This window comes from Camelus bactrianus, chromosome 5 (assembly GCF_048773025.1).
Source record: "Camelus bactrianus isolate YW-2024 breed Bactrian camel chromosome 5, ASM4877302v1, whole genome shotgun sequence".
Taxonomy (NCBI): Eukaryota; Metazoa; Chordata; class Mammalia; order Artiodactyla; family Camelidae; genus Camelus; species Camelus bactrianus.
In genome coordinates, this window is record NC_133543.1 from 52,313,644 (window position 1) to 52,338,085 (window position 24,442).

General features: G+C 39.2%; 1 protein-coding gene across 2 annotated transcripts in view; it reads left to right on the top strand.

Annotated features, from left to right (window-relative positions):
• Positions 1–22,502, top strand: part of MYO3B (myosin IIIB) — a 346,597-nt gene extending 324,095 nt beyond the window's left edge. The window contains exons 33-36 of one of the 2 annotated variants that reach the window (XM_074363855.1): positions 19,179–19,285; positions 19,660–19,706; positions 20,496–20,662; positions 21,105–22,502. In XM_074363855.1, the coding sequence (XP_074219956.1) occupies positions 19,179–19,285; positions 19,660–19,706; positions 20,496–20,631 (290 nt within the window). In that variant the 3' untranslated portion in view covers positions 20,632–20,662; positions 21,105–22,502. Of the gene's footprint in view, positions 1–19,178; positions 19,286–19,659; positions 19,707–20,495 lie in introns of both variants that reach the window. The other variant, XM_074363854.1, reaches the window with a different exon arrangement.
• Positions 22,503–24,442: the final 1,940 nt, after the last annotated feature.

Genomic DNA, 24,442 nt, shown 5'->3' on the forward strand with positions numbered 1-24,442 from the left:
TATGTATCTAGTTTAAACTATTGTGTCAGGATAGATTAGATAATGCTGGGAGGGGCACTTCAATGATAGCAATAGGAATATTTGGTATAAAAGTAACACGATCTGTTACAGTAATCCTGAGCAGCTACTGCTTTCACCTGATAGTAGGTCCTTACCTTTCAGGTAAACGTCCTACCAGTATATAGGACTAGGTTTGTGCCATTTAGCCCATTTGCAAAAGCAATAGTACATAGTAAAAACATCTACCTTAGTGTTCAGACTTGTATTTAGCATTTTATAAGTAATAATGTGGGTTTGTTGTATTTAATGAGAAGCTCTAGGTGAAGGAACAAAGCTTATAGAAATCAGGAATTCTAAAGGGTAACAGAAATCACTCAACTCGCTGATTTGAAAGATTAGTTTAGTAAAGGGGAAATCATATCATTAGGGGTCACTGACTTTGATGTACTTTTAAAAACATGTATACCTTTAAAACAACCTACAGACAAAATCCAGGGATGTTTAAGAAGTTACCTGAAATTTGGGAGCAGGTACATTTCTGAAGGCTATTTTCTTTGCTAACTTAGTCTCATGATGTAAGTAGTGACAGGTATTAGGTTGGTGTGGGAAAACAGCATGGAGCTAATTTCATTTCTTCCTTGCTCTGTACTTTCCCTTTCTACCAGGCATAGACATTTATAATATTTAAGTTCCACAGACTTCTCAGTCCAGTTCATGGGCTACAAAATAACTGATAATCGATAAATAGACATTAAAAGGATGGCACTTTGAAAGTCATTGCTTTGACTTCCCAGTGGGACTAGACAAGATGGAAGGATCCAAAATTCACCAAGAGAAGTTTCTATCGATGAGAAATAGCATTACTCACACCCTCCTCACTATCCCTTCTCCAGAGCCAGTACTTAGGTTTTAATTCCTGTCTAAATGTCCTATACATAGAAGCTCTTGGAAAGACATCACCAGTAGAAAAACAAACAAACCAACAAACATAACTTCTCTTCCGGCCTCAGTGTGCTCTGACCGGCTCATTTAAGCCTGAAGTCTTTTTTTCCCCCTGGTGCTTCCAGCCTCTCTCTCATGAAATTTGCCATTGATCCAAAAGTCAGAGATGCAAATCCAGAGAAAACTGGAAGCCTTCCAGGGCCCAGAAGTACAAAGTTAATTACCTAAGGAAAACTACAAGAAAGACTTTTGTTTTCCACCAAAATCTCCTCCCCAGGCTGTTAGTTATGTCGTCTGTGGGCCCGATCAATACATTAGCGCTTGAGAACCAAAGTCCCTTGGAATAAATTAATCTGTCAGGGAAAGAAATAAACAAAGAACAAATTAACATGTTTTAAGACATTGCTTAAATTTTCATAAAGATAGACCTTGAGACGGGATGATGAGTCCCCAGGAGCCGGCGCTAATATTTGGTTGTAATTAAGAGTTGCTCTTTCATGCTTCATCTGATGCAGGTGGGAAATCGCCCATGTGCTTGCTGTGTGCCTTGCTCACGCTTCCCCACAAATGCCTCTGTTTACTTCGTTAGTAAGGAGTGGATGTCTCACAAATCACACTGGCACATTTAGCTTGTTTCACCTGTAGCTAATACGAAAATAATGACATGCTCTATACATGTACACACACACACCAGACAAGCATGCTATTTCTTAAGGAACCTCTGTGTGTTAACTTTTTAGTGCCTCAGAAGGACCTCATGACCTATCCCGTGACAGACTATACCCATCCAAGAGGCTTTGCTGACAAAGGACCCTGGTGCGCCCCACCCTGGGTGTAGGTGTGGTGTCAGTGCTGACAGTTAGCAGGAAGGGCAGTAACTGGGTGCAGGTTACTCCTCTGGAAGGACTAAGTAAGGACTCATTTAGATCCGAGAACCGGAAACCCATCTCAGACTAGCTTAGGCCGTAATGCAGTTGATTAGGGTTTAAACCATGTCCTTAGGCCCCTGTCTCTCTCCCTCTCCCGATGCTGCTTACTCCTTTTGGGCTGTTACGTTCCATGCTGGTAAAATGGCCACTGCCAGTCCTGAGACTACTTCCCTAGGTAGAACTTGAGATCCCAAAGGACAGAGGGCTCTCTCTCCTCCAGTGTCCACATCTTAGATCTCTTAGAGGAACTCCAGCCCTGTCTGGCTGGTGTGTCCACCTCTGGACTCATCACTATGGGTGGGAAAGGGGAACTCTGCTGGGCCAGGGCTGGGCCATATGTTCAGCCTGGTCTGGGAAAGAGGCAGAGGAGAGGAGGGCAACTATATCCAAATTCCTGGCAGGTCTTTGGTAAAATAGAAAACTCTTTTACCAAAGCAGAAGGGGAGAGATGCTAGAGCAAAACAACCGGTGTCCACTTGGAAAAAATTTTATTTCTATCATATTCCTCGTGCTCCATTGCTGAATGTAGCTAATTTTCAGAAGGAGAGGCTCAGGCAGAGATCTCTGTGGTTACACAGCAGGTCTGTGCTCTGTTGACAAAATTGATTACCCCTCTATCAGGTGGTCAGTAATTTTTCTATCAAGTTCTAAATAAAAACTCCCAGTTTCATTCCCTGGAATAGCAGAAATGAGACATCTTTTCCAGCTGTGGTGGCTCTCTCCAATACAATCATTTTCTTTTTATATCCCTGTACACATTTAAGTGTTACTCTACTTCATGGAACATATTTGTACTACACAGCTTAGTACTTACCATTACTATAGCATACCCAGGGGAAAAAAACAGGGTACAGTACTTTTTATCAGTTGAGAACTTTTAAAATACTTCTGTATTTGAATAATTTCATAACTCGGCACTCTTGAGGATTTTGCATTTGAGTAGCAGATAAAATCTGAATTGCATATTTTGATGTGAGATGCCTGTTCTAATTATTGAGCAATTTATATATTGTGAAGCTAGTTTATGTAATTCTCAGTACACAGAGACAAAGCTGGAAATATACTCTTCAAAGCTATGTTATCACAGAAAAGATACAGAAGTCTCTGGAGCAAGGAGTTGCAGACCTGGGAGGCCAGAAAAACCCACTGAGTCTATTTGGGAAGGAGAATAAGTATAGCTTGACTTCACTAACCTTCGTGTAGGACTTGCAGATCAGCCCTGGGTAAGAGCATAGCAAAGTCATCAGCACTGCAAACAAACTGTTCTGGAATGATTAGAATTAGCAGGTCAGCCCTGTTGGCAATTAGATGGGCACCATCTAGATTCTCATGAAGCAGAGATTTGGCTGACTCAGACACTGCCTCAAAATAACTTAATGTAATGTCACATAGATGCAGTACACATGATTAGGGAATTGTGTTTAAATAAAGATTCTATGAACAAGTCGTATGTCTTAAATGATTATGTGTTGTGAGTGGTGTCACTGGGCCTTGAGAAAGGAAGTCCAGCAGTGCCAGTGCTCAGGACCTTTGGAAAAGCAGATTACTCACTGGGTCCTGCCCTACTACTTCTTTTTTTAAAAATAATCTTCATCACTTTCTAACATTTTATATACCATATGATTCATTATGCTTATTGTTTGTTACGTCTCCTTAAGGGCAGAGATCTTTGTTCACTGCCAGAGTCCCAGTGTCTGGAACAAGGTCCAGCACAGAATAGGCTCCGAATAAAATTGAATAAGCAGTACGGGAAGGATTTCAGCATCAGGGAGGAAAGGACCCACTGACCCACTCTCAGCAATGGAGCTGGGTTAGAAGGGAATCATGATTCTGGGTCCAGCATGACAACGATAAATGAACTCATCCCACCCCACAAAGCCTGGTAGCAGGTCCTCTAGGGGAGGAAGACACCATGTTTGTGAAATGAGCAAGAGGTCTGTTTATTTCCATAATATTTCAGGACACCAGCAACCCGTTCTTAGCAGCACATGACACATCGTCTGTTGTGCTTATCTTCCTCCTCACTTCACAAAAGACTCAAACATTCTTCTTTTGAGAACTGAAAGGTCCCACAGGCTGGGTTCAGAAGAAGGGATCTGTCCCTGGTAAGGGCAGAGGCCCAGATGGGCAGTTATGACCAACGGTGACAACTCAGGGCAGCCAGAGCAGACGAATCTGGTAACGAGGAAGAAAGGAGTTCTTCAGTAGCCTCCTGCCTTCTCTCAACCCCAGTATTTTTAAACACTCATAAACTAGTCTATGTACCAACCCTAGATGAATCTCTATTAACCTCACTGCCATACTCAGTAATTACTTTTCAGAAGCATGAAAACCACCTCTCACCAACGTTTACTTTAGAGTGCTGAACAATCCTGCTTGCTGGTACTTACTTCTCACACCTGCCAGGGATCTGAGTTCACACTGGCTGATGGGACTTCACAGTGAACAGAATAGATTCAGAGATTATTCTGTTTGATAGCTTAAGCTGACTTTTTCCAGCCTGCCTTGCACGCTGGTCACCACTGGCCACCACCCAAAACTCAGGCACTCTAGTCACCCTGTGCTCTCATTGCTTATCCCACTGTTTCTGGGTTTCCTCTCCTCTGACCCATCCCTTCTTCTGGCCACCATTTCACCTAAAGTCTTGACTAGAGCCCCATCCAGCAGGACCTGGGGATGGGGGAGGGTTTAGGGGTAGAATCATGCTCTAATTAGTGCTGGATTTCCATGATTTAAAAGTCACGTTCACATAGTCACACTGATACACCTAAGAAAACTCAAAATCAGCACGAGCCCAACTATAGAACTTTCAGGACAGGATTCCTCCATGCCTTATGTCCACAAGGTTCTGTCTCTGGGGATTTGCATGTCTCTTTTTAAATAAGCTCTGTCCTGTGTGACAGGACCTTTAATTAAAACACTGTTTCTAACAGGCTGGCCAATAATGAATATAAATTTGTCTGAAGTTTAGGATAGGATGATTAAAAATGATTCGCATCCACCTCTCAGAATCTTATGTTTCTGCTGGTCTGCCAACCCCCTTGATTACCTCTCCAAATGGTGTCCACTGCCTCAGTCAACAGCCAATGTCACCTGACCCTCCACCCTACTCTGGTAACCCTGAATCTCTACAGTGTCCTAGATCTTCCCTGTTACTTTTTCTTCTTCCCAGGCATCTATAAACTTGCCAGAAGCTTCATGAGAATAATTTTAGTTACTATTCATTCTTAACAATACCAGAAAAATACATTGACCGTGTCAAAACAAATATAGCCCTGAGTCCTCACACTGGCTGCTTTGTTATCGGAACTAAAGGTATACTGAAGTCAAATGTTAGAACCACACAATGATGAGCTGGAATGCAAATTTCTCTGAATTCAGCCATACTATTAATGATTCTTGCAATGAGATTAGCAGCTTGTTCTAAATTAGTATTGTAATATATCTTAAAGGTCACATTATGAGGCTTCTTTATTCTGGAAGCCTTTTTTCTGAAAAGAAATACAATTCTGTGTTTTAAACATTTTTTTCTCACATATTTATAGATAAGGTGAAGGGGGAGGGGCACCCAACAGTCTAAAAAAAAAAGAAAAGGAGAGAAAAGCAACTTAATGAGTAATGTGAACCCAGTCAGTGACCAGGTATGTGCAATATGTGACATCTATGACTGCCTATATCTGCCACTGCTATGTGCAGATTGCCTTAGAATGATCTTAGAAAGAGCCCTGGCTTGTTTTTAAATTTTTATTGTGTCAAAAATTACAACTTGAGTGATCAACTTGGGCACATCCTAAGTAAAGTCACCAGGTTTTCTCTTTTTAGTCACGGATTGTATTCTAATGCATAGACTACAGTTAAATGTGTTATTTGCTATGAACTCTGCCCGGCACCTCAGGCCTCATAATGCCCGTTACCTCATTATCCAGCATGGATGTTCTGATCACTAGCTACTATCAAACTGTTAAGAGTTTCCTGGGCTGGTCCCACCCCAGGTACCAATGACTGGTCCATTATGGCCAGGGGTTGACGTGGAAATGTGGCTACCTGGCCCTACTCTCAAAAAGAAAGAACCCACTTTGAAAATAACATCCCTGTTCATGTTTCTTTCCCCAAGGAGGGGTCTCCATGAAGTCCTTTTTTAAATCCAGCTCCAGCAGCCTCTTTCCTTCCAGATGGTGCATGGAGCCAAGCCTGTCAGAGACCCTTAGTCTCCTGCTGCCTTTTAATGCTGGTCCTTGATTGCTAATGACCCCCAGCTGGACTGGCTCCTCAACCCATTTAACCCCTCTCTGCTGGGTTCCCACCCCACGCAGGGTGAGAGGCAGTGAGAGCTGAAAGTGGGAAGGTGCCAAGTCATCCAGGACCTCCCGCCCATTCAGAGCTCGTGGCACATTTCCCAGCGCCATCGTGAATGCCCAGCATTGCTCCAGTGTAGAGCTACTGTTAATATAATCTTCACTGTATTGTCAGATAAATGCTACCAGGTTTCTGATTATTAATATTTCATTTGGCTAAGCCAGGAAACCCTGACAGAGTGTTTCCTTTAGGATTCAAAGGTTGAGGACTACTAATATAAATCCCCTGAAATATGTTAGTCTGGAAACTTAAAATTAAATTCCATGAGAACTGTCTTACAGTCTGGTCGACCTTGGTAATCGGAGCAGCTCATATGTGTCACTATACAAAGTCACTGCAAAGAAGCCTGAGTGAAGGTGATAATTTCCGTATCAAGGCCTAAATCACTGTACAACACAGGAGATACCCCTTTTCAGATATTCTGATAAGAATTGCCAGTATTTACTTTGGTTGAACTTGGCTTGTTTTTTACAACATGCTGGAATGTGCTTATAGTTGTACTGGTCAGGTGACCCAGGGAAAGGGAAAAAAGTGGATGACAATTTGTTGAGAGATCTTGAGTCCATTGGAGAAACTCAGGTCTCTTACGACCACCTCATGACAAAATAAAGGGAAGTGGAGGGCATGCAAAGTCATCATTCTGTGTATTGTTTCCACAGTGGATTTTCATTAACCTCATATCAAATTGTAAGAAAACAAGGCAAAGAAATTTAGTAGTTCTGTATGACCCTAAGGAACTGAAGTCTAAACTCTTGATCTGAGGAGAGAACTGAGAGCTTTGTGTCTCACTATTTTTATAAATCTTTAATTGTTTACTGGTAGTTGGACCAGATTTGATTGACATACTAAAGAAATTTTTTTCCAAAATGAAACACAAAATAGGAAAATAACCCACATGTAATTATTTTCTATTCAACTTTGTTTCCCCCAGATACTTCCTATTTTATTGGGATTTTTGGAGATTAAAACTGAAAGAACCAGAGTGATCTGTTTTCACCACTAATACTGCATTGATTTCACTTTTGCATCTCATTAGTTTAATACAAACAAAAGTCATACCTGTGATTTCATTCTGTCTATTATTCACATCCTCTACTATTTCTCATACATGTACACACACACCTGCCAGTCATTTGTGTGTATAATCTCCTCCAAACCAACTCATTCATCCTAATGACTGCTCTCTCTACCTGTAAAAATATTTTAGAATTTATGAACCTGGGTGGGTGTTTGTACAGCTGTACGATATTAACCAGTACATTGCAGTTTTTGCTCACAGCTGGGAAAAGGCTAAATAAGTGAGCTTAAAATGTAGTCTTTTGGTCCATCAGTAACCAAATGACTCAGAAAAGGGTTAGGATGAGGCCACCTTGTGCAACATTGCTTTTTAAATGAGTGAATTGTGTTAGAATGAAGTTCTGGTGTCATTGTGGAGAATTTTTCCTCCTGAAGCCTGAATACATCTTGATTGGTTGTCTTCAAATTCCAACAAGCCAGTGGGGTCAATGGCATTTATGTCCATTTTGCAGATGAGGTACTAAGAGGCCAAGTGGCAGGAGCTTCGTAGTCACAGCATCTTAAAGTTGGATGGGACCTTAAAGAGCCTCTGGGCTAGTGATTTTCACCGTTTACCTGCTTTGATGTAGGTTTTATGCAACAAATCTCCTTCAGCACGTCTTCCACTGCACACTAACACTCCTGCATTGGGAAGGCGCATGACTCCACAGAGAACAGCTCCAAATCTCCAGGCAAGAACACATGTGATGTGCCACACCAACATCCTCTGTTGAAAAATCGCTCTACCTGTCCAAACCCCTTGTCACAGATAAAACGTGGCAGCCTAGAGCAGGGTATGCAACTCACCCAAGGTCACGTACCAGTAAGTTCCAAAACTTGAACTATGCCCAGGCCTTCTGACCCCAAGTCCAGTGCTAGTTTCACTACAACTGACCAGCCCTTTGTATACTAACAGCAGGAACTGGAACCAGGTCCCCAACTTAGAGAGCAAGTCAGAGCCGAGGATGAACGCCCCAGGATCCCCTGCCACAAGGAATCAAAGACCCCGTCACAATTTGTTTAGTAAAACCAGCACTATCTGGTGTCCCATATCGTCCAGCATTTAAAATATCGTTCCAATCTTCAAAGACATTCTTTCATTCCATTTTTATCTGCTTTTACCCAGGACATTGTTTCCCAGCTCCCGAGTAGTTCACTAGGTGATTTGCATCTCATTAGGAGCTCCAGAAATGACATCTCCCAGCCTGCTGCCTGGCGTTGTGGGTCCGTTAAGCATCAGATCCAGGTCTCAGATTTTTTTCTTGTTGACATTTTTGAGAAAGCTGAATTAATGCTGTTTTCCCACGGGGCACAGTTTGGGTGGCCATTTTGGCCTTACTTCCTGCCCCTCTAGAAGACCAAAGTTAGTGAACAGTTGTCGGGGAGGGTAGAGATGATGTCAGCCATCCCTGCATGAAGACACCTAGCTGGAAAGGAATATTGTGAGACCTCAAAATAAGCAGTTAAAAAACTCCGACAAGCAGAGAGATGGGACATGATGCAGATGTTCTGAGTACTATACAAAGCAAAACAAAAAGAAAGGAAACAGCAGCCACCCATTGGAATCTCTATAACTGATTCTAAACTTGCGCCTTTTAAAACACTTTTGACTAGTTCCAAACCTCCTGACACCTCAGAGTTATTGCCTTACATTTACGTTTTGCTTTAAAGGGAGTCTTACTGGGTCCAAATGGCTTTTTGGCTTTGTCAGGTATTCATACCGAAACCTCCAGGAGAGCCCTGAGCAGCATCAGACCTCCGGATACTGGACATCTTGTTTCCATGATCAGCACAGTTGTCCTCTTGGAATAAGAAATTATTTTCCTGGTGTCCAGGGAAATGAATGTTGGCTTCGGGCTCAAGCCATTTGAGGCGGCCTTCAGGGCAAAGACGATGCCTGACAATGCCGGGAGCCGTGCTGGAGATGCTTCCCCTTCCCAGAATTCTGTCTGCTCTGCCAAAACTTCTCTGACCCGATGCCCACCTTTCAAGATGGCAGCTAGCTAATCTGCAAAATCAACCTCACCTCTTAGGAAAGGGTTAAATCCCTGGCTTTCCCAACCCTGCCTACAAATTAAAATCATCGGAAAGGATTAGGGACTTTAAAGAAAAAAAACAATAACAATGCCAGAGACCTAATCCTAACCAACTGAATTAGGATGTCCAGCAATAAGGCTGAGTCATCTGTATTTTTAAAAAGGCCTTCAGGTGACTGTAATGTACAACCAGGGTGGAGAACCACTCTCACACAGCAAGAATTATGACAACCCGTCCTCTGCCTCGGGTGCCATGTTCTCTCTTTTCATATGTCATCTGTCACCCTCATTACAACTTTACCTGGGCTATCATCAGCAGCAAGTTCAGATCTCTAACAAGTGCTGGAGAGTGGATTCCTACTCAAGTTTTTCTGATTCATTTGGTTTGTTTTTTTTTTCTTTTGCAACATTTATGTTTCTCAAAGTGTGGGACATGCATCTCTGGTAGTCCACAAGTTGATTAGCTGATTTTAGATGGTGTGAGGGTATGACCTTAAGTAACACCGAATTATGTAAAAGAAAGTTGCTCATTTTACAATTCTCAGTTTAAATGTTTCAAATTAAAAAGAAAGTCATAGTGGTATTAGTATGTCTTAAATTCCTCTCACATTTACTCACCTGTCTTTTTAACAAATCTTTAAGGAGCCCAGAACATTCTGTGGAAAACAGAATCTAACTCGGGTGTGATAGTATTGTTTAGTTCTCACTGACTTGACTTTATGGTTTACTTCTTTTTATAGCAAATGACACTTGTTTTCCATTTACAGTAGTGAATAAAGTTTCATTTTTATAGAAATGTATTTAAGTGAAAAAAGAAATTGGTTGGTTTTTAAAATATTAAATAAGGAATAGTACAGGTGTCTTGAAGAGAGCAAAAAAAAAAAAAGTTTAAGTGGCAGATGAATGACAGAAGTTTAAGAAATACTTTCCTACAACATGGCAATTTTAAAAATAGGCATCTCCACACCTGTTAGTCAATGGGACTGCTCATCTACCATTCCATCACACCAGACAGGCAACTGGTTCCATCCTTTCTGGTCCAGCCAGGACCTTTGAACTTTGCTGCTACTTCTAGGTCAAGAGGAATCTTTATTACAAATGGGTAAGAACCATGGGGAGGGGAAACGATAGACATTCACCCTCTCAAGTAATCAGTGAAATGCAAATCAAAACAAATGACATGCCATTTTTTCACATATCGAATTGTCAGGCTGTTTCTTAAAGATGCTGTCCCATGTTGGTAAGGGCCTTCAGAAACAGGTAATCTCATGCACAGGTGGTAGAAGTATATTTTGCTACACAATTCCTATACAATTGGAAAGAAAAATAGTAAATATTTTAAATTATGTATAGTCTTCAGCCAGTAATTCTATCTTCTAGGGATTTATCCTAAGAAAATAATGTGAATTATCAAAGATCAAACTATGAATATGTTCCTAACAGCCTTGCTTTTTGTAGAAGAACATTGGAAACAACTTCCATCCCCAAAATAAGAAATTATACAAGTTAGTCATGGTTCATTCATTAAATGAAATAGCATGCAACTATTAGAAATGATACAATTTAGAGGGGGGAGGGTATAGCACAGTGGGAGAGAGCATGCTCAGCATGCATGAGGTCCTGGGTTCAATCCCCAGTACCTCCATTAAAAATAAATAAATAAACCCAATTACCTCTCCTCCCCCAAATAAACAGAAATGATGGCATTTAGGCTAATCTGGAAGGCAGAGAAGAAACTTGTTCCAGCATTTGCTACTATTATGGGAAAGGGATCGGAGGTGGGTAAAAGATAGTTTTTCACTATTAACTTATTTGAACATCAGGTTCATTCATTACTTTAAAAAATGTAACTCTAAAAGTGTGATACTGTGTTGAAAATAGGTTAATATTGAAAAATATTTATGACTCTATTGTGGAGAAATGCAGTAACAACTTAGATGAATTAACTAAATGTTTTTTGGTTAAAAAAAGTAAATAACATATTCCTAAAAAATGTTGAAAGGATATTAAGAAAAAATACTTAATGAACCTTATTTTTAAAAGGCTCATTTCATCCCCCTCCTTGGTAGGTTTAGGTTCCCCAGAGGTGTCTCGGGATAGGAAAGTCCTTGGCAATAATATCCCAATTGACAGAAACAAAGAGTGGACCATATTGATGAAACAGATCTTAACAAGAATGATGAATAGTCACCATTCGTTCATTCATTCATTATTTGTTGACTGTGTGCCAAACCCTGAGCTATGAAACAGTTTCAGGGGAAGTTATTACCTCTTGTCTAACTAAAAAGGAGAAAATTCCACATAGACAATTTATAACTCCACCGTCTTCCACAGGCACTAATTTAACTCAGGGATGTTTTCTTTGTAGCAGTTTTGCAATTTTGAAGAAGATTGTTCATGACATAACATGGCAAGTGGGAAAATTTGTAGCTTTCCTTTCATCTTAGAAAGGAAGATCTGAATTACATGCACCCCAGGAGAAAATCTCTCTTTCTGGTTGTGTGTGTGTGTTTTACAAAAGCCCAATGAATTCCTTAGTCCCTCCTGAAGTTAGATGTGGTAAGGTGAAAACTCAGAAAAACATCTCAGTTAAAGAACAAGTATAATGACAGAAACCATGGCCTAGGCCTTGGGGTTTGAATCAAAAGACCTGAGTTCAGGAGGGAGGGTATAGCTTAGTGTTAGAGCCTGTGCTTAGCATGTACAAGGTCCTGGGTTCAATCCCCAGCACTTCCATTAAAAAATAAATAAATGAAACTAATTAACCTCCACCCCAAAAAAACTTTAAATAAACTTTAAAAGTTAAAAAAAAAAAAAAAAAAAAAGTCTGAAGTCCAAGCCCAGACCCAGCAGAGGGGCCCAAGGTTTCTGGGCTTCAGATCCCTTAGATGTAAAAGCAAGAAGCCAAACCACGGGGGTTTATCATCCTCCATGACATGACTTAACTTTCAAAATTTGAACTTCCAGGGCATGATTTCTCCCCTCCTGCTCCCTGTCAAAGCTCTGAGCATCCTTGACAGAGCCCATGCCTCAGGGCATATCAGGAACAAGTGGTTTACAACAAACTGGTTGTTTATCTAAAATTCACATCTAGCCGAGTGTCTTTTTTTTTTTTTAACTAAATCTGGCAACCCTAATTTCATGGATGTCATAATTCCACAATTTTCTATAGACTGCACTTTTGACATAGTGTAGGTTATGGCAGACTTTCTGCCAATATGGTTCTTATTGGAAAGGAAAACTTCAGTGTTGCCTAATACAGTGGCTCTCAACCGTGACTGCATGTTTGAACCATCTAGGGAGATTTAAAATATATATGGGTATATATATATACCCATATATATCTAAACCAATGTGTAGGTCCTGATCTGGGCATTAGTATTTTCAAAAGCTGAACAGCTGCTGTAGTGTGAAGAAAATGACCCTGAGTAGAGTGTATCTCATAACTCTGTATAGGATTTGCCATCTGTAAATCTAGAACACTGAACACTCTGCTTCACGAGGGTGTTTTACTTGGCAAGTGACCCTGGGACTGCCTCATCCACACAAAGGCAATCAACTCAGCAGTCATACTGCTCAGAAAGTATCCATGTCTGCTCAAGCCCTCAGGGAGGATGCAAAAGACTATAGCCCTCCCAGGAACCCTGCTCACTGCTGTCCATTCCTCAGGGACCTGGAATCCATACTGTCCCACCAAACCAGGGGATGTTTGGGCTGTATGCCCCATCCTGCCCTCCCTAGGGTTGGCTTTCCCTCACTGCAATCCTGCCAGGAAATTTACCAGACCTAACGTATCTGGAGTGCGTGATGGAAAGTGATACACTCAGTGTTAGGGGATAGTGTTAGGAAAGAGCATTTGTGGCCAAAATAGCTATAACTCAGCAAGTCAAACAGAGTAGAGGAAGTCATCTCCTGGGAGAGAATAATAAGCCTCATTTGTGACTTAAAATTGTGTTTGAATCAGAGGGTAAAAAGGACACCGGGCTAGATTTGAGTTTCAGATAAACTACCACGTACTCTCTAACATCAGTATGTCCCCAATACTGACTGCACCAGATATACTTACACAAAAAAGGTATTGGTTGTTTATCTGAAATTCAGATTTAACTAGGTACCCTGTATTTGATCTGGCAACTCTAGTTGGGATATACCTTCAATAAAGAAAACTGAAATATTAAATTTCCACCCCAGTTGTTCACAGTTATGTAACAAAGCTGTCAACTGATTTCAGCTGTTTGTCTCTCTCCAAGAGTTTGGTCAACTGTGCAGCCACACAGTGTAATGATTTGGAATTAGGAAATAAAGGAGTGTGCATTTCCTGGTGCTCTTGAAACTCCTCTATATTTCTTCCATTTTCTGACAGATTTATCTCCAGTTTGTTGGAGTTCTTTTTTTCTTTTTTTTTATTATATATATATATATCTTTAATTTACGTATAGTCAGTTTACGATGTGTCAATTTCTGGTGTACAGCACAATGCTTCAGTCATACATGAATATACATATATTTGTTTTCATATTCTTTTCCACCAGAAGTTACTACAAGATATTGAATATACTTCCCTGTGCTATATAGTATGAACTTGTTGTTTATCTATTTCATATATAGTAGTTAGTATCTGCAGATCTTAAACTCCCAACTTATCCCTTCCCACCCTCTTTCCCCTCTGGTAACCATAAGTTTGTTTTCTATGTCTGTGAGTCTGTTTCTGTTTTGTAAATAAGTTCATTTGTCTTTTTTTTTAGATTCCATATATGAGTGATATCATATGGTATTTTTCTTTCTCTTTCTGGCTTACTTCACTTAGAATGACATTCTCCAGGCCCATCCATGTTGCTGCAAATGGCATTATTTTATTATTTTTTATGGCTAAGTAGTATTCCATTGTATAAATATTCCACACCTTCTTTAACCAGTCATCTGTCGATGGACATTTAGGTTGTTTCCATGTCTTGGCTTTGTAAATAGTGCTGCTATGAACATTGGGGTGCACGTATCTTTTTGAATTAAGGTTCCGTCTAGGTATATGCCCAGGCGTGGGATTGCTAGATCGTATGGTAAGTCTATTTTTAGTCTTTGGAGGAGTCTCCATATTGTTTTCCATAATGACTGCACTAAACTACATTCCCACCAACAGTGTAAGAGGGTTCCCTTTTCTCCACAGCCTCTCCAGCATTTATAGTTTGTGGACTTTTGAATGATGGCCATTCTGACTGGTGTGAGGTGATACCTCATTATAGTTTTGATCTGCATTTCTCTAATAATTGGTGATATTGAGCATTTTTTCATGTGCCTATTTGCCATTTGTATGTCTTCCTTGGAAAATAGCTTGTTTAGGTCTTCTGCCCATTTTTGGATTGGGTTTTTTCTTTTTTCTTACTAAGTTGTATGAGCTGTTTATATATTTTGGAAATTAAGCCCTTGTCAGTCTCATCTTTTGCAAACATTTTCTCCCATTCCATAGGTTGTCTTTTTGTTTTGCTTATTGTTTCCTTTGCTGTGCAAAAGCTTGTAAGTTTAATTAGGTCCCATTTGTTTATTTGTGCTTTTATTTCTAGTTCTTGGGTAGATTGCCCTAGAACATTGCTGAGATTTATGTCAGATAATGTTTTGCATATGTTTTCTTCTGAGAGGTTTATAGTGTCTTGTCTTATGTTTAAGTCTTTAAGCCATTTTGAGTTAATTTTTGTATATAGTGTAAGGGAGTATTCTAACTTCACTGATTTACATGCAGCTGTCCAGTTTTCCCAACACCATTTGCTGAAGAGACTGTCTTTACTCCATTGTATGTTCTTGACTCCTTTGTCAAAGATTAATTGACCAAAAGTTTGTGGGTTTATTTTTGGGCTCTCTGTTCTGTTCCATTGATCCATATGTCGGTCTTTTTGTACCAATACCATGCTATTTTGATTACTGTAGCTCTGTAGTATTGTCTGAAGTCTGGGGTGTTGGAGAATTCTGTGACAACGCAGAAGAGAAAGATGCATTCAAGGTCTCAAGAAATCAAAAAGTTCAGGGGGTAGAAAAGTTTCAGGGATTCTTGGAAAGGAAAGAGACCTGTGTCATATGCAAAGACCTAAGTTCAATGCAAAGGAAAGAGATCTATGTTAAATGCAAACTGGTATTCATAACATGATATACTTTTTTAAAACATGATATAGGTAGGTAGTACCCAGAGTATCACAAACTGGAGAGTGTGGCTTGGCTTAGATATATTTATATGAAGTGAAAGTTGGCTACTTATGAATATGAACATCATTGTCTTCAAAATAAATAACACATATTCTAATGGATATCTTCAAACTTGAATTGGCCAGTTTATTTATATAAACTAGTCAAAAGAACTAGATAATTGCCAGATAACCCTATTGTTTTGCAACTCTTATGAGCAAATTGATTGGCTCAAGAGCCAGAAGACAGGGATGCAGGCTTCCACTCTGCCACTTGCAGATTTAGCCTTTCTTACCTGTAGTTTCTTTATAAGTTGAAAGGATAATATTGTTATTCCTACATGCCTCATTGATTTTTTTATTTTTAAGGGAAAAAAATCATGATAAACTTCTTAAAGTGCACACATATTTAATCAGTCTGCTGTGTGCTATTTTATATTTTGCTTCTTTTTCTGAATTTTGAATTTATATATATATCAGTTTCATACCTATGTTTATCCTAATAGATACCTTCATGGTATGACATCGTATTTCTATCTCAGAGTTAACTTTTTCCCAATTATTAAATATTTACCATGTTTCTAGCTTTTTTCTATTGCAGGAAGTGCTTTCATATCCATCTTCATACAGTAGTGTTTTTTTTCTCTTTTGGTTTACTTTATTGGGACATGTTTCTTGGAACAAGTTGCTTAGCTTTTGTTATCTATTATCAAGTTATTTTAGGGGAGGTGGAGCCTATGGACTCATCTATGTACCTGAGTCTAATCCCATGATGTCTTTTGACCTTTTGATTTATCCTAATTAATAGAAAGGCAGTAGTAATTGTTTTAATTGAAGCTGTTTGTCAGGGTGGCTGAACATTTTTCAGTATCTTATTTAATAATTGCATTTCAACATATATGAATATTTCTCCATCTTTCTCTTACCTTAGCCTTCCCACACTATGGATAGTAGATTTTTATGTGTATATTTTTAAATTTGTTTTTATCTTTCTGTTGTACTTTCTTTCATCTTAAGTTTTTGTTACTGTCCATCCAGGTAGAATATTTTACTTTAGTGCGATTGAACCCATCCTTGTCCCTAATATCTTCTTCCACTGTTAAGATAGTCTATTTCACTTCCTTCTAAAGTTTTTATGGGGATGTTTAAAATGTATAACTGTGTAACTCATCTGGAATTTATTGTGGCCTGTGAGAATCAAGAAGTACATTGAAAAAAGTAAAAGATTTAGAATTAAAAAAAAAACTATTTTGATTCCAGCAGCAATAGCTATGGCTGTAAGTAAATCATTTAACCTCTTAAGACTCAGTGTCCTCTACTAGACTGAAGGCAGGGACTTTGTCTTATTTCTCTTTGTCTTCCCCACAATATCCAGCAACATACCTTACATATAGGCTAACTTTAATGAGATCTGTATTTAAGTTGTATTTTTTGCATATTGCTGTCCAGTTGTTCCAATAACATTAATGGAATAATGATACATTTCCCAATTATTTATTTGGTTTCCTGTGATTAATCATATATATCAATGATACCCAGATTTGTTTCAACAGCAAAGCACCTGGAAATTTTGACACTTTTTGCAAAGCATCATGAAATATGGAGGTATTAAAGTTAAAATAATGAAAATTAAAATTTGATGCTAAATCAGATACCAGCTTACACTAGATTCTAGTATGGCATAGATACCATCAGACACCAACAGTTTGTTTTAATTTATCTGAGAAATGTTAACATAGAGAAAATTCTCTCCAGTAACTGAATTCTTTCTAAGAATCAGGAAAAGAATACCCACCTATGGAACAGCAAGTACATCAAGAGCGAAAGTTGAGAACCACATCTTACATTAAGCATTCCCAGTTGAGACTATAAATAAAAGCTTTTAATCAATTGTAAACTTTACATAAAGTCCTACTGAACTGGGCTGAACTCCAGCTGAACCCAAAAACTATTTAAGATCAGTCTTTCGAGTTGCCAAGGTTGGAAGTCCCATAACAGTAGAAAGTCTAAGAGAGAGTAGATGTCAGATATCCAATGCATGTTCACACCAGCAACCTTAACTCTAGACACTTCTGTTCATTAGTCTGTGAAACAGAGGAAATAACATACAAGAGCCTCAGAACTTCATGTTCTGCCATCTTACAGAATATGGACTTTGCAAAGCATCTGGAGGTATACACGTTGGAACTCTCAGAAAGTACCCATTGCAGTTCTGGATTCCTTATACTCTGAGGACAGTGCCAGTTCAAGCATCTGGAGTCCTGTCCTCTGCACAGTTCCTGAAGATGTGGTCAGGGGTGTCTATTAAGGCTACTGGAACCCTCTACGAGTAACATCACTTTGCTATGCTAATTAGTATTTCTTCATGGCGCTTACTTTTACTTAGAACTTTGACTTTTTAAAAGAATGTTTTTTGTTAACAAGATAGACAATATGCTGTAGTTAAAAAAAAAAAACAAAAAACTGCCAAAACAGGAGTTAAAAGATCTAGGGTTGGGTCCCCACTCTGCCACTTGCTCTGGGGTGAGTCATTCAATGTTTATGGGCTTCAGTTTCCTTTTCTGAAAAAAAATGGGTATTTAAAAATGGATGGCTCCTAAAGTCCTGTATGGTTCTAATAGTCTTGTTCAAACATAGATTCGCTCCAATTCAAAAAAATAAAGATGCAAAACTTCATACTGATAAAGAAACTGATCATTTCCTATTCACATTGGTCCTTGCTGAGTCATTCTTCACTTAGAAAATTCCCCCAGAATTTCCTTGTATAGGAGGAACTTCTAATGAAAAGACACTATGATTCCACAAATCTCCAACTCTTTGTTATAAATAATTATGATATACCCTTGGTCCAGGAAGTGATATCTCTTCCCCAGACTATGACATTCATGAACAGTATTCTGTATCAGCTCTGTGTGTATGTGTGTGTGTGTTGGTAAGAAGTGAGAACTCCTGAACCCTCATTCAGATATAGTGCCAAAAGGACAGCAGATTTCACGAAAATCATCAGCTTAGAAGGGAAAAAAAATCATGACTTCATTGGACACATGGTTTCTTGATCTCCAGTGCCCTTTTGGTCCAGGGTTCTGAAATCAGGACAAACATGGAGAGGCGTCTCCATGAACTCATGCAGTCATCCTTCCCCCTTTCTCCTTTACGCTGCCTCCAGAGACTGCACGGCTCAATGGCATTGTTCAAAGCGCTTCAGAAAATACTAGCACAAACCATTTTCCCTTGAAAATGTATCCCACCAAAATGTTTGCTTCTTATCTACCCAAGGGTGTGTGTGCTCCAGATGTCTTTAAACTCTCACTGTAGGATGTGGTGCAGACGGTCCCAGATTGCCTTCACTGCCTTAACTGAGTTCTCTCTCTTCTCCTCTACAAAGGCTGACCACCAACCTCTACTTCACTAGCATGGACAAACCAATTTGCTTTCCGTCATTCTTGACGGCTGACTCAGATAAGAAGGATGAAGCCAAAGTTGACGACAGCTGCCCTTGTTTACGCTTACCCACCCCTGGGTGTGTGTGTGTTTACAGTGATATTTCTCCTACTATTAGCAAAGCTCCAACATGCCCATTACAGTGAGACACAGTTTCTACTAAGTGTATTTATGCGATGAGCAATTTTACACTTAATTTTCCCCAAACTTCCTATGGTTTACAGTCAAGTTTTGCTGTCTTGTTGCAGATTCAAAAAATGATCTTGCACAGAAGCAGCGTACACCTCGCCGAAGATGTCAGCAGCCCAAAATGTTGAGTAGCCCTGAGGACACCATGTACTATAACCAGTTAAATGTGAGTTCAAGGTGGCCATAAAGCTGTTTCCCTGGCTTTGTTTCCAGTTAATAATTCTGTTATTAATACCTGTTCCAGCCCCTGCAGCCCCACCCCCACTCTCTTATACTCTCGTCTTGAACATGTGCTTAGGCTCTTTATCTGTTGCTTTCATGTCAGGATGTGTGCCTTCACGGTGAATAATTGATGTGGTTTATCAAAGACGAGCAAGATGCATGCTTCATCAGGCTCACTTGAGCCCTTTGATCAAAAAAATTATGCTGTGACTTCTGATATTATCAGCATCTGCTTGCATTCAACACAAAATCACTTTGAATTAAAAATTAACGACTTGCTGCTTTGCTTTGACTGTGTGTTCTTGGCCCTCTCCACAGGGAACTCTAGAATATCAAGGGAGCAAGAGGAAGCCAAGAAAACTTGGGTAAATATCTGTCTTCTTAGTTCTAAGCAACTGTAAACAGAAGGGGTCCTTTGTGATATTACAGAAAACGCCAAACTTTCCAGAGAGACTTCTAAAAATATGCAGTGGGGATATCACCACTATTATTGGCATTGGAAACTACTTTTCACAGTAGCAAGTATACAAAACTTGAATCTATTCTGTCAGAAGAGACTGAAATTGCCACCAAAAAGTAAATGTTATTTCTCATAATTATCCTAGGGAATCGGACTTTCCTCAGAATTTGAGGCATGTATCAGGCTGTATAAACACTCACACAAGTAAGAGCAAATAATGCTGTTCCTCCCACATTCCCCTACCCCTGAGCCTTAAAGGTACACGAAGAGAAGTTCCCCCAGTGAGTAGACAGAGGACACTAAGGAGTTTGTGACTGATTCGATTGTTAGCATTGCGACTGAGAATAGGAATGAGGTAGGGAATTGGTACTAGTTTGAGAACTAGAGGAGAGCAGGAGGGGAACTTTCTCATCTAGAGGGAACCAGACAAGTTAATTCACAGAAATCGAGTTGCAATTTGATCACAACTTCCAGACACAGCTATATTGAGCCCATTATTAATGTGTGAGCCAGAGGTGGAGGGCTTTGAGGGTCAGACCCCAGTTCCTCAGTGCTGGGGGACTCTAAGCTGCCCCCTACCCTGACCCAGGGTAGGGACCCAGCCCTGTTCCAAGTACTCACACGACTGGACCCGCCCCATTGATGACTGTCACATTTGTTTTCATTTTTTTCTGAAACTCTTTCTTTGTTGCAGCCAAATCAAAGTGCTTGACAGGGAAGATGAATATTACAAGTCACTGTCACCTGTGGACTCTATCCCTGAGGATGATTCAACCCACCCTTTCTTCTTTCCCTCATCCTCAAAAGGAGCATCTTTTGCTCAGCACTGAGCTGTACTTCCTGCCCCTAAGTCTGCTGAGGGTAAGAACAATCATGGTAATTAACTGATGGGCACGTAATAAGAAAGCACTGCCGCGGGGTCAGTGTCTTTGGACGTGTGGTCTGTGCCAGAGACTTACTCTATAATTTTCAGATTCTGAACCATTTTCTCCTACCTCCATCACCCTCCCCACACCCGCTTTGTAGTCTAAGCTGGGCAGCCCCTCCTTTTCTCATCCCATGGGTGCCTGTGAGACACTGAGCCCACCTCCACTACAGCAACAACCATCATTCATGCCCCCAACATCTAACGCGGTAACAATCTCACTCATGAACACTGATAATATTTCTTTATTTGTCCCACCGTATCATTCCACGCAGAATCTTGCCCCTGTGAAAATCTAGAAGTTCCTTTCCTCCTTCCCTGTCCACTGCATTGCCTTCCCCTTTGCTGATCTTTTCTACCTTTCCCTCCTCTCCCCAGCATCATGGCTCTGTGGCTGAGTGTCCCCATCCTGGAGGGCTACGCTCAAGGGCTCTGAGGCAAGGATAATGTTTTGTGTTTACGAGGAGAGGCCTGAATCTTTCAGTTTCTTCCTGTAAGGCAAATGAACCCTCTCTTGCTAATTATTACGCTGATAAAGGCTTTGCCCCTTGATTCTGCCTTACCAAGACAGCCCCATCACCTTTGCAGTAAAAAGAAAGGAGTGAGACAGAAAGTTTGGACCTGTCAGAGTCCGTGTCACATTGTTTTGTAACTTTCCATTCTCTCGTTGGCTGTCTCCACAAGGCTCTGAGTAGCAGCAGAGGAAGCTTTTTGTGGGCACAGAACCTAGCACAGTGCCTGGCACACTGTAGACATCCAGTGACTACCCACCCTTCAGTGAGTGAGAGACTTAGTTACACAAACATATCTGGATGGGAGAGGTATAGCTTAGTGGTAAAGTGCATGCCTGGCATGCACAAGGTCCTGGGTTCAATTCCCAGTACCTCTGTTTAAAAAAATAAATAAATAAACCCAAAATTACCTCCCCCCATTAAAAAAGCTTTTCAAAGAAAGAAAAGAAGAACAAACATATCTGACAGGCAAGTTACTTTCTATTATGTTATACATGATGAATCACTTTTCTTATACCATAAGCTCTGATTTTTCATTGAAGTTTGGGCTAGTCCTATTGTTATGATATTATATCATGTTTTACTTAATGTGATTCAATACAACAAACTTTTTTTGAGTAACTGCTCTGTGCAAAACAATATGTGAGATTGCTGTGTGATGTCAAAACCTAACAAGACCCTTTCTCTGGAAAAGATGTTCCTAACATTTTTCTTACTATAAAATATTTGGCAGATACTACACATGGGAGTACCAGATTTTAAGAAAAATAAGCTTGAAGAAATAGAAAAAAATTGTTAGAATTTTAAATGAGAGTTCTAAGAAGCATTTTACAAACATAAATAATGAAATGAGGCATTTAAAAATCTCAGTGATTGTAATTTTACTAGAAAAAGAAATACTGTCAATCATTCAGTAGTTAAATGTAGTAGTTTTTTTTAAAAAATGAATCTTGATTTTTTTTCTAGATCTTTATCCCCCAAGGTACAGCTCACAAGATATGCAAGTAGAGCAGAAGCCCAAATAAATTTTATTTTATTGTTTAGAAAATAGTATCTAGAATGTATAGATTTTTAGCATTATTATTAATATAAGTGTTTTTGGAAATTTCACTTTTATCATTGATTCATCTGCTTTTGATTTGGTAACATAGCTGCCTTTTCAAACTGTTGAATATAATATTCCTAACTTCCCAGTTGTCCATATACAATGTAATTGTATACCTGCCTTGTTTCTAATTAAAATAAATCTATAAATAAAGTATAATAGGAAATAGAAGTAATTATAAAATCATAATTCAGAAGCTCTGTAATAATTGGTCATTGACACAGCTATAACTCCTAATAGTACTTTAGAAGTGGTATTTATTCAGCTACAGCATAGGTAAGACAGACTGTAGGTATTATTCTTGGGCTAGTTGGTATGCTGCAAACTCAGAAAGCAATCAGTAAATGAGTATTAAATCAGTAGATGAGAATAACATAAACTGGAATCTCATAAATGTCTTACTAGATTTACCAAGGTAATACGCACATGGCAAAAACGAAACAGAAATCAAATAGTCCAGAGGGTTGATAGTGAAACACAGTCTTCTCTATGCTTCTACCTTATTCCCTCTCCCAGAAGCAACCTTTTTTTTACAGTTTCTAATTCTTTTCATGGTTTCCATCATGTCTCCGAATAATTTGGTTCAACATTCTTGATTTATCATTTTAAACAATATCTACTCTCCCCATCTGTGAAAGATGTGCATTTATTGCAATGTCGCCTCCCCTCTCTCCTGCTTCTTTTGGTGCTTACAATTTTGTGTTTAAATTTTTTTATTTCCTTTTAAACTTTAAATTATATAATTAAACACCAATTTTTCTTTGCCACTTAGATAGTATCTTTATGAGATACCTGACATGAAGAAAATCAACAGACTGAAGGGTAATGTCAAGACAAATAGGATTATGGTCCCTGGACAAAATAGAAATAATTCTGAGAATAGAACAACCTTTTAAAATTTCACTACTGGTATTCATGTTCCAAGCTGCTGTTTGTTCTTCCATTTTGGGTTCATCTGCAAATATGCCTCCATTCACTTTTTTAACTTAATTTTTAAAGTCTGGTTCATATACAGAAAAGGGCACAAATCAGAAGACTCAGCTCAATAGTTATCAGAAAGTGAGTATCTAGGTCACCACTCCTACAGTCAAGAACAGAACATTGTCAGCACACTAGAAGCCTCCCTCATGTCCCTTCCTGATCACTACTCCCTCACCTGCCTCCCCAAAGGTAAGCATCTCATGACTTCTGTGGTAAACGCTACTTTGCTTGTCTTTATAGTTTTACCACTTACATATATCCCTAAACACACATATCCCTAAACACTATAGTTAGGTTTTGCCTCTTGTTGGTAGGTTTGGGGAACTTTACATAAGTAAAATCATGTAGTATATAATTTTGGGAGTCTTGTTTCTTTATTCAGTGTTGTACTTGTGAAATTCACCTGTGTTGTGAAATGTAAATGTAGTTCATTCATTTTCATTACTGTAATAGTATTCCAGTATATGAATATGCCATAATTGATTTACCCATTCTACTTTTGATAGACAAATATGAATTGTTTCCAATCTGGGGCTATTTTGCAAATTTCTACTACAAACATTGTTGTGTATTTCTCTTAGTGTATGTTTGCATGCACTGTTGGCTGTATACCTAGGATTAGAATTGCAGGGTCCTAAGGTGCACATACCTTCACTTTAGTAGATGATGCCAAACTGTTTTCCTAAGTGATTGTACCAATTCAGAGTCAAACCAGTGATAGAAAAGTGTTCCCGTTGTTCTGCATTCTCACCACCTCTTGCTATTATTAGTCTTCTTCATACGGGCACTCTGATGGGTATATAGTAGAATCTCACTGTGATTATACCTCACACATCATGGAATAATAATGATATTAAGCACATTTGTATGTGTTTAGTGGCCATTTAGTATCTTCCTTTGTTACATGTGCATTTTTAATTGATCAACTATTTTTTCTTTTAATTTGAAGAAATGAATTATATCTTGCTAGTCATATGTGTTGCAAATAATTCCTCCACTAGGTGGCTTGCCCCTTCTTTCTCTTAAAGTGCCTTTTGATTGAAAAAAAAGTTTTAAATTTTAACATAGTACAACTTATCAGTCTTTTCCTTTCTGATTAGTGCTTTTTTATAGCCCGT